Source organism: Hesperophylax consimilis, chromosome 19 (assembly GCF_061612785.1).
Source record: "Hesperophylax consimilis isolate HC1 chromosome 19, BYU_Hcon_1.0, whole genome shotgun sequence".
NCBI lineage: Eukaryota > Metazoa > Arthropoda > Insecta > Trichoptera > Limnephilidae > Hesperophylax > Hesperophylax consimilis.
In genome coordinates this window covers 19,917,241-19,935,264 of record NC_142854.1, presented here as the reverse complement: position 1 = coordinate 19,935,264, position 18,024 = coordinate 19,917,241, and the positions used below count along the sequence as shown (strand labels likewise).

Below are 18,024 nucleotides of genomic sequence, written 5' to 3'. Positions count from 1 at the left end.
TAGATATATATAAATAGAGAATGTGAATGGTAGAAGTCAGGGACACTCCAGGAAGACAAGGCATGGTCAAGTGAATCACATACTTGAGTCGGGCCATATCACGAGTCAGAACAACAGAAGGGTGTGTATATGATAAGAAGAATTGAAGAAGTCAGAGGCGCCCAAGAAAATCAGCACAAAAGAAGAAGAAGAAAATATTAAATGATTCAAATGGTAAGATTAATTTCTGGGACTTATATCAAGGAAATAATATATTTGCAGTCTCGAAAACAATGAATAGTCCATGTAAGCACGATAAACAAGATGGAAATGATCAGTTTGAAGGTTAGAACAAGCAAAGCAGATGGACGGAAAAATAATAAAAATAATGACAACACAAAGAGGAGAAAATATAAGATGAATACCCTTTTGTCATCACTATAATTTATAATTTGCTTGCAGGTTCCACCGGCCCACAACTGTTCTCTCCCAACTTGGTAGGCAACGTTCTGCCCCAGCTGCCCGAGTTACCTCCTGCCAGCAACCCGCTGTACAAGGATGAAGAAGAACACCTGGCGCGTGCTACCGTCTCCGGCCCCGTGCCGCCCAACTGGGATGTACTGGTCAGAGTCCTGAGGCCTGAAGTGCACGAAGAGGTAACGAGGATTTCTTTACATTCATTTAACGCAGGAGGCTCTGGGAAAAGATGAGGGTGGGCAGTTATATGAGGGTTAGTTTGTGTCCAGGAGTAACGGATGTATGAATCCATACTTCCCACTGCGGTGTAATTGTGCAATGGTGGGGAGGTGACCTGGACACACGTCAGCCCATGAGCCTGAACACTCCATAACGACTTGGGGTGAGCAATGTCAGAGGTGTCGGTAATCTAATGTATGGTTAGCGGAGCGGCCTCCTCTTAAATTGTGCTACACCCTACACTCCTACCTCCTTCAATTCCTGTACTGACTCCCATCATTCCATGCCTCTCTGCCACGCATCACGGTTGTTATCAGCACTCCATTGTGGACTGTTAGCTTCGATTTTTGGACCATTTTTTATTCGCGCTGACCGCATACAGTCCTCCATTTTAGCCTTTCCATCTCTCATAAGCATACTCTTCAATCACTTTTCACAACAACTGTATTGTGAAGTGTTTTCTTACTCTTTTAAACACCACGACTTATTAGGACTTACTTAGTTCTTCATGCATACTTTGTTTAAACACCACGACTTATTAGGACTTACTTAGTTCTTCATGCATACTTTGTTTAAACACCACGACTTATTAGGACTTACTTAGTTCTTCATGCATACTTTTTTTAAACACCACGACTTATTAGGACTTACTTAGTTCTTCATGCATACTTTGTTTAAACACCACGACTTATTAGGACTTACTTAGTTCTTCATGCATACTTTGTTTATCCTAGACACGAGAGATGATCTTCCATACTATTAGAAATCAGCACTGCAACATTAATTATTGCACAGATATTGTTGTTGTTACCTATTGTTTTCCTCCAGATCTCGACGGAATATGAAGAGCACGAGTCCCTGACAATCGAGGAGCGCACTCGCTGGCGCCAGATAATCTCGCACAGCTCCGAGCTGCGGCGGGAGTTATCCCAGTGCTCCCAGCGAGAGGACTTCCAGAAGGTCAGCGAGGACCGGCGCTACAGCGGCCTGTTCCCTCAGCACAAGTGGGAGGTTATCCTCCGGATACTGGCGCCACCGCTGGACAAGCCCAAGGTATTAATCACTTATATCTCGCCACTTACACTTACCTTAGCACTTACACTTTTCTCTATAGGCTCCGGTCAAGTGGAATCCATCTCGTCTCACGGCTAGATTCACAACTTTAGTCGACTTCCGACTGTCAACCTGTGGCAGTTTGTGCAATGAGGCTAGGGAGGCTGTGCTCACCCTAAAAAAATATAAAAGAAAAGAGGAAAATCGAGAAAAAAGAGCATATCCATATTTTCAAAATATAGTATAAGCCTTACTTCATTTTAAATATGTATTATGTAGCATAGGATTTATTTAAAACCTATAAAGTGAGATAAACTTAAATACTTATACATACATAAACCATTTTGCATCCAAATCGACGTTTCTTAACAATTTCGTTTATAATTCTTAGTATAATCTCCCGCCAATGTCACCTGCTAGTTCCAAATGCATTCGTCAGGCGGCGCCAGTAGTAGGGACGCAGTGACGCTATAATTTCATGTTTCATTAGCATTTATTTTGCGAAGGTCAAACACGTTTGGTTTGTTTACAAAAATCAAATACCGTAAAATATTCTGTTTTTCAGTATTTGCGCAAAACTTAAATATTTTTTTCGACGATATTAACAGTGCTACTGTTCGAACCCCGAAAATTGCGATAATACGCAGAAATTATTTAAAAAAAAACAAACTTTAAAAAGTAAATCATTTTTTTAATTATTTTAATATAGATCATATGGGTTACATTAATACATACATATTTTGCAAAATATAATATTTAGGTTCATAATTGGTCATGTATACCTTATCAGAAAAGAGGAGCTCTTGTGCCTGATAAGGGAGCCACGATTCTTACTTAGATTCTTAAATGTAAACTATATATATATTTTTTTTTTAACTTTATATTTTTTACTATAAATTTTTAACTATAATATTTTTTTTAATATAAATATATATTTTTTAATATAAATTTTTTTGGAAAAAAAGTTTGATTTTATTTATTTGTTCTTGTTGGTTCGTAATACGGCGCAATTCGGAAGGGAGATTATTGTAGTTTTTTATGGCTTGGTAAATATAATGGTTTTGCATTTGAGTTGTTTTAAAGATTGGCGTAATAAATTGATTTCCATTTCTCATCAGTTTGTAAAATTCTTGATATTCTGTGTTATTTTTTTCTTTACACATTTTTATAATTGAAGTTTGCTTAAATATATCATCAATATTTGATACTGGAAACAATTTAAAAAGCAATTTTGTTGGAAAAGTACAGTTTTTTTTAAGTATTATCTTTATAATAATTTTTTGCGAGACTTTTACTGAGTTTAGGTTGTTTTTATAAGATCCTCCCCAATGTAAACACACTTGCCCCGATTTGCTCAAAAATATAAAAAAAGAATTTTAGAAGTATCCAACATCAAGCTTTGAGGTGTGAAAAAGAAATGTAATTATTATTATATTATACACTATGCAAAGTGGAGAAGAAAGAAAAATTATTGCTCAAAATCAAATTGATTCAATGATAAAATTGAAAGATAACTATAAAACGGAACAGTGGCAAAACAGTACATGAAACATAGGTTAGGCTGGGTTAGGTTAATTTTGTTTTCAATGATTCTTTTTTGTCTTTGAACCGATTTGTCCGAATGTTTCTTTAATATGTGTTGCTATTGCCCTAGGGCGGCCGCTACCGCAAGAAGTCAGACTGGGACACGCGTTCTCGCCGCAGCTCACTGCCGACGCTCTACGAGTACAGCGATAGCGATGCAGCATCCTCCGTGGCAGTACCCCCGTCCCATCACCAGGGGAGCGCGCATAGTCAGGATCCGCGCCGTCCCTCGCGAGCCAGCTGCCCCAGCGACCACCAGGACATGCGGTGAGACCGCACGCTGACATTGTGCATCTTAGATTCGACCTCAGCTTCCCCCTAATCTCCCATATTCTGACTTTTAACCAAATCAGTAGAGAAATACAGAATTTAAATATGGCCACCGAATTTGTGCATTTTTACATACGATTCGAGTTCAGCTCCCCCGTAACCTACCCTATATCGATTTTGAGCTGAATATGTGAAAATTTGTATAAATTCAAGATGGCTTCCGAAATTGTGGACTCTTTCCTTTTGAATGGCATCTGGTGATCATTTGGCAGACGCAAGGTACTAAAAAGAGTGGGAGAGGCCAATACGAATAGGCAATTTGAGAATACTTCTCTCAATAAAGGTTTTCAATGAGGTTAGGAACATAACATAATAATAATAATAATAATAATAATTGGATAATTTGTATAGCGCCGTTTTTGTGAAAAATCACCTCAAGGGCGCTGTACAATTTATTTCCTAGGATCTACATTTGTTATTTAGACCAACTGTGCCAGCACGAGGTTCGTCATCCGTTCAGGCATGTGTCTGCCGCCAATATAGCGCTGACATGTATCTGCTGCCAATAAAGAGCGCTGACACAACATCCTCACATAGACAACAAACCTTGGCAGCACCGCTGTGACGCTCGACGAAGACAGAAGATGGAGACTCTGCTGCAAGAGTCCTAGGTAGCGAAGGAACTGTACCAGCTGCTGCAGGGAGAGAGACTACCCCGTCCACCAACTGTGCCAGCACGAGGCTCGTCATCCGTTCAGGCATGTGTCCGCCGCTAATATAGCGCTGACATGTGTCTGCAGCCAATAAAGAGCGCCGACACAATATCCTCACATAGATAACAGACCTTGGCAGCACCGCTGTGCAAAATCACCTCATCCTAGTTTACCTTAGTCTCTCCAGTCACCTCCCAGCCTTTCATGCCACCTAGTGCATCTTCTCGACCCTTTCAGACTCCTTCCTGGCTCCAATACATTCTTTCTATTGTCGTGATCCGACGATTTCACACCTCTGTCTCAGACCCTTAGGGCTCGCTTATCGCAGGCTATCATAAGCAAAATCTTGAACCAAAGTCAAAGTGAAGTTTATGAGTGTCATCTGTAACAAAATACATAAACAAAAACAGAAAATAAAAACAAAGACAAAAACTTTAAACAAAATATGGCTTATCTGTCCTCCATGCAGACATCCTCGGTTGAAAAGGTCCCGTAAATCCCAACACCACTTGACACTTGAGTCAGGTATAAAATCTTCGACTGCATTGAGAAATCTTCGTTCTAGCTTCACTTTTAAAAATTAATCGGTTTAAAATGCTATAATAATTGCAAATTCCGGCTAAACGGTAGAAGTTACGCACATTTCGTGAAATAAGAAGGTAAGCACTATATAAAACACGGATGCTGAACAATTTTCAGCGATCTCTTAGCAAGGGAAACCTTCTGAAAGGATCAAACAAACCGGAGCGGTTAAAAACACGTCCGCAACGAAGGAACATAAGTTTTATTGTTAGAAAAAACTATCTCATTTTGCCAAAAGCTTCAAATTCAGCTGCGCCCCAACCTCCCCTTTACTGATTTTGAATTTATACAAAAATTATGAAACATAATGTACAAACATTCGAGATAGATACTTTCATATTTATATGTACATATTCAGAGATGTGCTTTATTTCAAATAAATCCATTTTAAATGGAAATGCAAAATGCAAAATTGGTATTTTCCATTTTGCATTTTAAATGCTTTTCTAAAAACCATTTTGCATTTTGCATTTTAAATGCTTTTCTCAATGCATTTTCCATTTTAAATGCATTTTTGCAACATTCTTCCTACTATCTCCACTAATATTTTTTTCATAAGCCCCAAATATCAGTCGGTCCTCAACCTCGCTATGAGAGATAATTTCCATTTGTCAAGATGCTCCCTGGTAGGAGCCCTGGCAATTGAGTGATACCATTACAAAAAAATTCTGATTCAAATTCTGAACATGGGGCCATGACGCTGTAATATTAAATGTTAGAGAGAAGTTTATATGTTTTTACGTTGGCAACATTAGTCCCGCGCAAATTTTTTGTGGTTCATAATCTGTAGTCGTGGTGTTTTTGGATTTACCGTCATGTAATATGTTTGTTCTACATGATGTCCATTATTAAATGACAAAATTGGTTAAAAATTCTATAATTATTTTAATTGTTTGACCTGAGAAACCATTTTGCATTTTCAATGCATTTCGAAAATAGGTATTTTGCATTTTGCATTTGAAATGCTTTTCTAAAAACCATTTTGCATTTTGCATTTTGAAATGGAAAAGTTTTGACCCGTTTCCATTTTGCATTTCAAATGGTTTTGGGTACCCATTTTGCTCATCTCTGTACATATTAGATAATATTAAATAACGTTTGAAATAATGTATCAACAGGTCAATGTCGGAGATGATGGTAGATTACGCACGCATGGACAATATGGATTCTCAATCAGAGGCCTCTATGGGCATGGCCTTGTCAGCTCGCTTCTACGACACCGACAGTGAGGCTGACAATGACTTCAGGATGCCCAGGTAAAAATATAATTATTTGATTATAAATACAGCGCCGTTTTCGTGGGAAAATCACCTCAAGAAGGAGTGAAATCAGTAACAAGAGAAACAAACCTTAAAAAGAAAAGAAAATTACAACATTTTTAAATCTATCTCTATATATACGCACTTGAAGTGAAATGACACTAAACTGCGCTCTATAAATGCTATGTTATCATTATTATCTATCTAAATAACAATGTAAATGGTCATTATAGTGATTTGTTTTTGGGGTATTATGCCATGTTGCTGTCTCCATCATCAGGGCAGATGTGTAATCTAACGCTAATGTCTAAATCTTAAACGTCTGATAGTTCTATACCGATTGTTTTGAAATTTCGACATTCAAATATGCGTGTGTTTTTACATACCTATATTATATAGATGTCAATTGTGACAGTTAAAAACATGCTCTTTTTAAAAACAGATCCATCTGTTGGACGTAATAGCAACATGTGCTATTGTTTCTCTATCTGCGCAGACAGACTAAACCACGGCGACGTGGCGGGGTACAGCTAGTAAAAAATAAAATCCAAATTAATAAGGACCTGGAAAAATGAATTAATGGTGAAATAACACAAATTAATCAAATACAATTTACTTACACACGCCGGGATTTAGGTTGCTAGTGTGATTTCCTTAGACCTCGACCGCGGATGCCACCAAATGAATTTCACAATCAACCAACGTTAATAAATTTTTCCTTATTTTTCAATTATTATTTAATCGCACCCTGCCACCTTTTAATGGCTGCACGTTTGACTTATCTACTCAACCTTTTAGCATGATACATAACGTAAAGCCATGCAATCACTGCTTTGCACAGGTGCTGTAATAATTAGCCCACTGCCAGTAACAGTTATTTTTAGTGGAGGTTTAATAAAATTGCCACTTATAAATATTCAGTTCGCAATTTAATTCATACCCGAACTTGAAACTACACACAAATTGCCTTTGGTCTTAGAGCATTGCAACTCACTGCTATCCTAAACTAACTAACCATCATGCCGTTTCCCCGTAGGAGTAAGCAGAGAGGATGGACCATCAAACAACTCAGTCTTTGCACACACTCCTTGCCTCATTCACGTTCATACATACACTTCTGTTATTCCAAGTTCTACTATTCATATTTGCATTGTACATGTATTCTCCTAACACTTTTTTCTTCATTCATTTGCTCTACATGCCCAAATTATTTAAGTGTGCCTTTCTTATTCTTACTCAATACGCTTACATTCTTTGCATATCTCCACATTTCTCACATGATCATATATGATTTTACTACACATACGCCTCAGCGATCTCATTTCTAAAGCATTCAGTCTACTTTCATCCTTTCTCTGTCAGTTCCATGCCTCACTTCCATACATCAGCGTAGGTATCAGCACTCCATTGTGAACTGCTAGCTTCGCTTCTTTGGACAGTTTTTTGTTAAGTATCGACTGCGTTCAGTCCTCCATTAATGGAGTTACCTGCATTTACCTTTCTTTGAATATCTCTGTCAGCTTTCCTATCTCTCGTAAACATACTTCCCAAATACACAAACTCATCCACCTGCTCCAAGTATTCACCAATCACTTCCACAAAGTCTTGAATGTCAGTACTAATTTACGTTAATTATTCCCCCGGCACATCGAGTATACTAACTTGTGTAACTTACGCCCTTTAGAACTCTGAGCCAGCGCTCCCTCCAGCGCTCGCTGAGTCAGCCCAGTCTGGTACGCTCCGCCTCCGAGTTTACCGAGCGCTGGGCCACGCACGAGATGGACGATGGAGACAACACGGACGACGAAGACGAGCAGACCCCTCGCCCAATCAGGAGGCTCAACCAGCAACAAGGTAACTAACCAATTAACCACTTAGGCCTATAATTATGCAAATATCCTATACTCGGCAGTTCATACAAGATAAATGAACCATTAAAAACTTATGCCGATATCATAAGCGGACAATACAATATTGTACTGTCTCACCTCTGTAACAGCCTCGACCGCTCGGGATAGGACAATGAAACAAACACAAAAAATATTAGGTCTTTTGTACCAAGATGTATTGTGGTGTTCCATTTACGCTACAATTTTTAGCCGAAATACGAAACCCGTACGCTGAGAGCCGCGATACTTACGCGTTGAGCGACTGGCTATTGTCCATAGGCGTTAACACATGGACAACGCAGCCATGCTCGGTGGTGGGGTTTAGTCACTATCCTGTGGAGATAGCTTGCCTGTGTATCTCTGGGATAATATTTTGGTTCATTGTCTTGTCCACCACACTACTATTCACACTAGGATAATGGGTCTGGAACAGAGACAAGACAGTATTGTCCTGTCCTCATGTGAAACCTGCATAAAAGACTTGTTATTGTCTCTCAAAAAGTGACAAACAAACACTTATGCTTCCCGTAAATTCTTAATTCAAACATATTGGTCATGTATGACAAAGATAGACAAAGAATATGTGCGAATGAACGAAATAGATACAGGAACGGGCAGCGTTTATGTACTTAAAAGTTGCGTTGAATACGACATTCTACATCATGGAAGTGATGGAGATGACAACAAGCTTACTCGCTTACACTAAGACGAATACGGGACGCTATATGAGACAACCTACTGCCAGTAGGTTGTCCTTATACGTATATGTTGCTATGTTTACATGTCATGAAAAAAAAGCCTTTTTTTTACCCCTTAGTTACCGAATTTTTACCAGTTTTGTACCACTGGTTTCTGGGCATAAATAACATGAAAAATGTGCACCTAGAATACAACGCCTTTTATTAGTTACATCCTTTTACTTTTGATCCATCTTGTTGCTGCCATTTAAAGGAATTTCCATCATAATTGCCGCACCCTCCATTTTTTTTATCAGGATGTGCCAATTTATTGTTTCGTCTACATTTATCTATGAATTTCTTAACCAATTTTATTATTTTATTTTAGGAGATCACCAACACCTTTCCACATTCCAATCGACCGAAGTTAGAACCTTCCAAGCCACAAAGGGGTGGCCACGACCCAACTGAACACAAGGACCAACGATTCGGGTCACGACCCAACATGATCCACGCTTTAGGGTCGTAACCCAACAAATAGGGTCGCGATCCAACAGTTAGGGTCATGACCCGATAGACAGGGTCATGACTCTTAATATAGGGTTACTCCGACCCATCCAACTGCCATAACACTCTTTCCAGACCGACTACTCAAGAAAATCTTCGTCTTTATAAAAATGTACATTTTGTTAAACAAATTGTTTTAAAAAATTTTCTTCACAACTACGAAGTTTGCTTTTGAAGTTATCTGGATGGAATATAATACTAGGTTTCAGTATATATTTTTTATGAATTATGAACATAATTATGATTGCGTTCTTCAAGTTTAGATCAACAGCCGAAATTCAATTTTTTAATCTATCGAAAATGTTTGTTTGTTTGAAATCTTATATCTCTGAAATTTCTTCAACGATTGCTTTGAAACTTTGACACAACGTAGCGTTCGAGTACGCGTGTGTTTTAATATGCCTTTATTATATAGATGTCACCTGTGACGTAAAAGGAAAACGCGCTATTGTTATCTGGACAGGGTACAGGGTACAGGATATAGGTACATAGTATGTAATATTAAAATACATAACTACCTAAATCAATACTCGCCAAACAATTCGGTCTTAGCAAACGAGATAAATTCTGATCTTTGCAGCATCTCCATGTACAGTCAAAGATTCACTCAGAATCGCTCTAAAAATGACTTTAGCTTGGTTTAATAACCAGATTTTTACAACCATTCTTTTTCCCATCATGTCATTATTTTTGCTGCATAACATTCCTGTATTTTGTTTGACGCTACAATAGTTCTAATTATTTAAAACAAGTATTATTTGAATTGGGATGGTGGAATAATTGCCAATAGACTATAATTGAGTCGTGTAATTTCTATACCCGCTATATCAACTTTCATTGATTTGGAGAAAACCGCAAAAAACTGTCACATCTCTAGCGAACATAAGTAATTGCATTACAATTTTTTATATAATGAATTGGAGTAATAAAATTTCGAAAAGCATTTATTTTTCTATATATGTCTAGCAATAATTAAGTAATTTCGATAAATAAAATGGATAAAGCGGATTTTGATACTCACTTCGTGATTTTGAAAGTCAACTGAGCCGACATGGCGGGTTTAGAAACACACGCGTAGATCATTTTGACACACGAGCGTGGCGTCAGAGCGGCGGCCATATTGTATTTTGGCAAAATAACTGCTTGTGATTGGTTGAATCCGATATAACGGGTTTTGATAGTAACTTTCTGTATGATATAGCGGATTTGGTTTCTCACTCGCATTTTTAACATGGTTTTTGGTCGTGATAAGGAGAGTTTTGAAACTCAATTTTAGGCTCCTCTTGTTGCTCGCAAAAATGTGAACAAGATGTCGTACTCAGATCATTTTGTCAAAAATCGGATATAGCGGGTGTAGAAATTATAGGATTCAATTAATACAATGTATTATAAGGGGATCAGAGCTTGCCTTGAGTCAAATGGCATCTGGCGCTAGTAAAAATCTCAAGGGAACTGTATTAGGTGTTAGGTATTAACAGTGCCTTAGCACCTTGGCGCCTCGGCAAGTCGGCACTCAGAGCAGACTGCTCCTTTTGCACCTGTACAGGGCTGGCCCTGCAGAGGATTAGGAAGATACATCAGACAACAATTCACATTATTTTATAATCGTTTCTTCTCTCTCTGTCAATTGTTTCTATTTTAGGACTCATGTTTCTTCGTATTAGAGGTTTGCTATCATCAGTAATTGTATTTCTTATATGTGTTTTACATCACATGGCTGTTGATCGCATCTTAGAATATAAATCTGCTATTTAAAATATATTTCCAAATTGTAAATTTCTTCTGACAAATGACTGGGTGTGTTAAGCATTAAATAAAACGTAGCGAAATCATAAATTAAATCACCGCACACCTTTACAGCACGATATGATCAGTTTTTTTTTCTAATTTTCGGGATTCTTTAAACTTGTGAAACGACGCGACGATTGTTCGTCTGTAAGATGCCCGTTGAACGGTCTCTGGACGCGTCAAATATTACATTTTATGGACGAACGATGAAGAATTTTTTATTGTGGAGGTTTTCTGTTCTATTTTTTTTACTATTTTGAATTACTAACAAATTTATATTCTTTTAAACAGTTCATTTGCATTCAGTTAATTCAATACGGCAAACAATGATAAATGGTCAACTATATATATTGCATTTTTGGTGTACTCTGTTCTCAAACTTTGCAATTTTTTTACGAGAGATTTAACCAGTCTGTTTTTAAAATATTGGTAGTAATAACTAATTTTAAAGTACATAAATATCTGTAGATGGTAGCGATGTTAATTAAAAGTTATTGTCAATCTATTTGACAGTCAAACTAGACAAATTAATGAATAAATGCAATTTTGAATGGATTCAAAAAATTTCTAAAGTTTTTGCAAGTGAACTGTTATTTTCTCATAGGGCCTTTAACAAAATACTAACATTAGCTAAAAGCTTGAAAAATTAGTTATTAAGTATTAAAATACATAATTTTATGTGCCAAACACCTTAGTAATGTTTATATATATGGTATGTCTTTCATACTACAAAATATTTTATGTTTATCCCATTGGAGCGTTTTTGCCCACATTTTGGCCAATTTGCAAACACCCTCGAGTTCAATCTGGCCAAAATCTGGCCAATTTGAAGATATATAATATGTATCTCAATTTGCAAACACCCTCGAGTGTAATCTGGCCAATTTGAAGAGATATAATATGTATCTCAATTTGCAAACACCCTCGAGTGTAATCTGGCCAATTTGAAGAGATATAATATGTATCTCAATTTGCAAACACCCTCGAGTGTAATCTGGCCAATTTGAAGAGATATAATATGTATCTCAATTTGCAAACACCCTCGAGTGTAATCTGGCCAATTTGAAGAGATATAATATGTATCTCAATTTGCAAACACCCTCGAGTGTAATCTGGCCAATTTGAAGAGATATAATATGTATCTCAATTTGCCAACACCCTCGAGTGTAATCTGGCCAATTTGAAGAGATATAATATGTATCTCAATTTGCCAACACCCTCGAGTGTAATCTGGCCAATTTGAAGAGATATAATATGTATCTCAATTTGCAAACACCCTCGAGTGCAATCTGGCCAAAATCTGGCCAATTTGAAGAGATATAATATGTATCTCCACTGATTGGATGAAAGGATAACATTTGTACTACTTTTGTATATGTACATATATAATATATCCATTCTGCATACATTCCAATACTTTTATGTATTGTTGTGATTTTGTTTAATTGTAATTTAATTTTTTTTTACAGAAGTAGTAATTTTTGAATGATAAAATTATATTTGATTTTGCGCAGTTGTTACGACAAATAAACACGAATGTGCAACTCAAAGTGCGTCATGCGCACAATATCAAGAAAGAAATAAAATTAGGAGCGTTATTTTAAATTGACAACATTCCATTATTTTTGATTTATAAGCTTTATATGCAATTAATTTGAAACTCAGTGACCAATTGTAATTGACAGTATTATATAAAATGACTTAATTAATTATTCGGTAAAAAAGCTATATGTATTTAATATCCGTCCATTTTAAATGATTTTTAAAATCGATAATATTATTGTGTTGAATTCTACGTATGTAATTACATAGTTATATGTGTACTATGTTTAATGTATATTGAAAGAAATATAATATTTACTTTATAATATATATTTATTTAGCTTGTTGAAAATGGTGCTAATGTTTTATTAAATATATGTATTTCTCATAGAGAATTTATTGAATATAATACATAATAATATACATTTTATGAATGTATTTTCTAAGCTGCAAGAATATGGTTCTGATATATGTAATGCTAAATAATATTGCATTGTCCTCGTAGTTTTGAATAATATGACATATATACATGTATATATATCTCCCCGGCACAAAATTTTGTACGCAATTGTTAATTGTTCACTCATTCATTTCCACCCTCCACACAGCATTTCCAGAAATATTTACTGTTGCATCTCCGGAGTTTCTCACAAATTGAATAAAACTTCGGCTTCAACAAAAAATTTGCACTTTTAATGTGATAGATTGCCAATACGTTCCGATATCTTAATGAGCTGGAATAATCTGGACCCTCTACAGCTAACGCCACCATCTATGGGTAACCTAATAGACTAATCTAGTGCCATCTATGGGTGAGCTCTTACACTAATATTTACCATTAGGGCTTCCTGTTTGAAGTGAGTACAAAATCAAAACTTCTCTTCTGTTAGTAGATTTTTCGAGGACAATGTGATATTACAGTGTTATATTTTAGACTTAAAATCAGTTACTAGGAAAATTAATAATTACTTACGTAAGATATATTTAAAAAAGCCCTGACGGCAGCTAATTGAGGCGAAACGACACTATGTTTCGATAACTTTAGGTAGGTACTATATTGCCGTCGCTTGTACTAAAAACATTTCGCAATACTATAAATATATTATGTTCTTCTTTTTATATGAAAATAATAAAAAATTACTCAAATACTACGTTTGTTTTCTATTATTGTTTCCATTCCTGAGTCAAAAATACTTGCAGGTGAAAGATCACCATTGAGAATCGAAACATCGCTTGAGATGTGGTGACCAGATGTGATTATCCAGGTACTTCCGAATATTTCTCTTCCTAATATCCTTATCTTCCGTACAGGGATAGCAGTCAGGACTCTTTATTTCTTTTTAGAAAACCAACAGTTATAATATTCTATAATGTATAGTGAAGTATGTATAATTATTTAACCAAAAAGAGGTTTTCACTGATGTATCTTAATTTTTTTTTGAATATAAAAGAAAAAGAATTACACTAGCCTATGGGAATGATATGGTGGGTGGGGGGAAAAGGGGACAAATATACAAGGAATGGATCTAGTTTTTTATTTCTTGCTAGAACATTCCCGATGAGTTACAAAACTCATCGTTGGACGAGAGGAACTTACAATACATAGGTGGGAGTTAATAGGTACAAATTTACATTGGTATTTTGATATCAAAATTATAAGTTTCACATACAAAACAGCACCAAAATAGAAAAAGGGAAGTTAAGTAGAACAAACAAGAATAAACAATAAAGGAAACAAACAGGGATATACACATTAGCACAAAGCCAAGGTGGGAATTTTCAAGATGGTACTTAATCACTAAAACATTGATAATAAATAAAGATAAAAATTATAAGCAATAATTAGACGCCTGTAATATCAAATACAAATTGAAAATATCTCCGGAGTAAAAATAAATGCCGCCGACGGGAATTGAACCTGCACCTTCGGATGTCCGGTCAGACACTTTGGACCACTGAGCCACGTCGTATCATTTCCAACACGCCAAATAATTCTGTATGTACTAGTACTTCAATCAACAATTACTGGTTATTATATTGGTTATAATAATTTATTATCCTTTGTGCTATGCTTAAAAACCTTGTCTTATAAACATTAGTTTATCATTAAAAAAAATACTAATACATTGGTGAAAATAGATTATGCTTGATTACAAATACAGGGGATAGGAAACGAGAGAGAAAGAAATAAGACAAAATACAACACAACAAGAATTATGTATTTTTGTTTTTAAAAAATATTCTCTTAAAGCCTTACTTTGATATTTTTGTATATGCTGGCTGTTTTTATACATATCTGGAAGAGCGTTATAGAGTGTGTAGGCAATATATACAGGGTGCGCCAGAGAAACTTACTTATTTGAAAAAATTCCCGACCGTTGAGTTGGGCAGGTAGAGGGGCGGGAGGGGGCGCATCTGGAGGGGGACGTCCCCAAGTTTGTTTCCCATTTTCGTCAGTTGCCATTATGCTGTGGTCTAGAGAGCAGCGGGCCTTCGCCGTCGAGAGCTTCTTTTGTAACGGTCGAATGCAGCTCGTTACAGAAGCATGATCGAGGAATTTTTTATTCCAAGCCTCGAAGAAATGAACGTTAGGGACGTGTGGTTTCAGCAGGATGGAGCCACAGCACACACAGCACGAAACTCAATGAATTTGCTGCGACAACATTTCCCCAACCGCCTCATCTCTCTCCGAGGCGATCTCCCATGGCCGGCGCGCTCTCCGGATTTGACTCCATGTGATTTTTTTTTATGGGGTTATTTGAAATCCCTTGCTTATGTTGATCGACCACGGACCATAGATCACCTGAAGAACAACATTCGCGATGCTATTGCCAATATTCCGATTGATATGCTGAGAAGAGTGGACGAGAACTTCAAAAAACGACTTAACCAGTGTATGCGCGATGAGGGTCGCCATTTAAAACATGTAATTTTTAAGACAGTATGAAAAAAAACTTGGTACATTGCATTTTCAAATAAAAAAAGAATTACAACAATAACTACAGTGCTTTTGTTTTTATTAAACTTTCAAATAAGTAAGTTTCTCTGGCGCACCCTGTTTTTGCTTTTTTCTTTTCGAAAAATTCCTGTAAAGTGAACCTTGTAAATTCCAGCAACCTTAGCAGCGACAAGTTTACGCCTGCCGGCCGAGGCGCGAACTTCACATTGCGCTGGTAGTTTGAGAGCTTGCCGCTAGATGGCGGTAACAAAAAAACCTTATTCCTATAAAGGTTTGTTTCTCTGCTTAGTGGGATAGGGAAGCCGTAGACCAGGGGTCTCCAAACTTTTCAGCCGGAGGGCCATATTGACTACTCCAGTGAGTTCGGAGGGCCAAAACCGTTTTAATTTCTAGACACCCATATTTTCTGTCCTAGAGAGGGGGGGGGGGGGGGGGGTAGACAATAGAATTTTCAGGGATGAAAATATAGCTTTAGGTAACGTAGCTTTGAAGATAATTTTTTATACTCGTTTCTCAGACCTTGATATCATTGCGAATCAAATAAAGATTTTTCAAAAAAATCCTCTTGATATATTCGCGCGATACTTGTGGATGTAATGTATTGGTGCCAAGTACCTCGCCAACGAGCATATTTATTTATTCGCACGAAAAAAATCGCGGAGTTTTCGCCCCTTCTGAGCAAGGTCTTAGTCATTAGCTGTCGCGGGTCCTTGATGACACTGGTCATAAGATGTCGCGGGCCGGATGGAAGAAACTGGCGGGCCGGATACGGCCCGCGGGCCGTAGTTTGGAGACCCCTGCGGTAGACGAAGCTATTCGACAATAATTTGAAGCCGCGCGGTGAGAGCATTGAAGTAAGGAGGAAAGATGTAAGGAAATGCCAAAATCTATTCATTTTTTTTAATGACGTATCCCTTTCCTTGTGTCATGAAATACTCCAAAAAATGATATGCCTATATAACTTCATTAACAACACAAAAATAAAATAATAATAGTTCTTTATGCACCATTTGTATACAAATCAGTTCAAAAGTCGTCATACAAGATGGCTGCCAGGCAATTTCTTCTCACCCTAGTCAATGCTATTCATACAAAATCGCACTAATCCTCTGTCCAGGGCTTTTTAGGTCCATGTCGAAAGTCTTGTGTCTCTGCTAAGTGTGTAAACGGGATATGAGAAGTTTTCAAGTTTGGGTGCGTCTTGCAAATTATTTCACGAGTTTATCGAGAGGTGAAGTTGGTTGACAAAGAAACGCCACGTTACCAAGAATAATAATGATTCCTGACATTGTTTGAATGTAATTGATATTTTCGCTGTTTTGCTTTCAACTAAAACGATTAAAAATCAGTAGGTATTGGACATTTAGGGTCGGGGGGAGGGATTGGGCGGTTACTTGACTGAGTGACTAGTGTGTAACACGTGGAAGATTTTTTTGTTGTTATTTTTTTTTGAAAAAAAAACATGAAAAAAGTCTCGACCGGCCAAACTTTTTTGCCTTTAAATAATAATGTCAGGGATCATTGGTTAAAGTAAGTCAAGTGCCCCTTTTTTATCATGCCTTATAATACATGTTATATTCAGAGATGTGCAAAATGGGTACCAAAACCATTTGAAATGCAAAATGGAAATGGGTCAAAACTTTTCCATTTTAAAATGCAAAATGCAAAATGGTTTTTAGAAAAGCATTTCAAATGCAAAATGCAAAATACCTATTTTCAAAATGCATTGAAAATGCAAAATGGTTTCTCAGGTCAAACAATTAAAATAATTATAGAATTTTTAACGAATTTTGTCATTTAATAATGGACATCATGTAGAACAAACATATTACATGACGGTAAATCCAAAAACACCACGACTACAGATTATGAAACCACAAAAAATTTGCGCGGGACTAATGTTGCCAACGTAAAAACATAGAAACTGCTATCTAACATTTAATATTACAGCGTCATGGCCCCATGTTCAGTATTTGAATCAGTATTTTTTGTAATGGTATCACTCAATTGCCAGGGCTCCTACCAGGGAGCAACTTGACAAATGTAAATTATCTCTCATAGCGAGGTTGAGGACCGACTGATATTTGGGGCTTATGAAAAAAAGATGAGTGGAGATAGTAGGAAGAATGTTGCAAAAAGCATTTAAAATGGAAATGCATTGAGAAAAGCATTTAAAATGCAAAATGGTTTTTAGAAAAGCATTTAAAATGCAAAATGGAAAATACCCATTTTGCATTTTGCATTTCCATTTGAAATGGATTTATTTGAAATAAAGTACATCTCTGGTTATATTACACTGTAAAGGAAATCAATTGTTTACAATATGAATAGTTTCCAAGTAACCTAACATAATAAGGTAAATCTACTATATGTTCAGCGATTTTGAGGATTTTTTCACTAAATCGGCGCTACACAAATTATCTAATTATTATTATTATCATTTCCCGCGGTCATAAATTCTCCGAC

General features: G+C 36.6%; 1 protein-coding gene across 1 annotated transcript in view; it reads left to right on the top strand.

The window, feature by feature from the left end:
* Positions 1–13,747, top strand: part of LOC149414959 (uncharacterized) — a 162,972-nt gene extending 149,225 nt beyond the window's left edge. The window contains exons 13-18 of the mRNA XM_089643579.1: positions 442–635; positions 1,504–1,728; positions 3,383–3,579; positions 5,996–6,133; positions 7,821–7,990; positions 9,091–13,747. Coding sequence (XP_089499705.1) covers positions 442–635; positions 1,504–1,728; positions 3,383–3,579; positions 5,996–6,133; positions 7,821–7,990; positions 9,091–9,173 — 1,007 coding nt within the window. The 3' untranslated portion in view covers positions 9,174–13,747. The remainder of the gene's footprint in view (positions 1–441; positions 636–1,503; positions 1,729–3,382; positions 3,580–5,995; positions 6,134–7,820; positions 7,991–9,090) is intronic.
* The last annotated feature ends 4,277 nt before the right edge of the window (positions 13,748–18,024 follow it).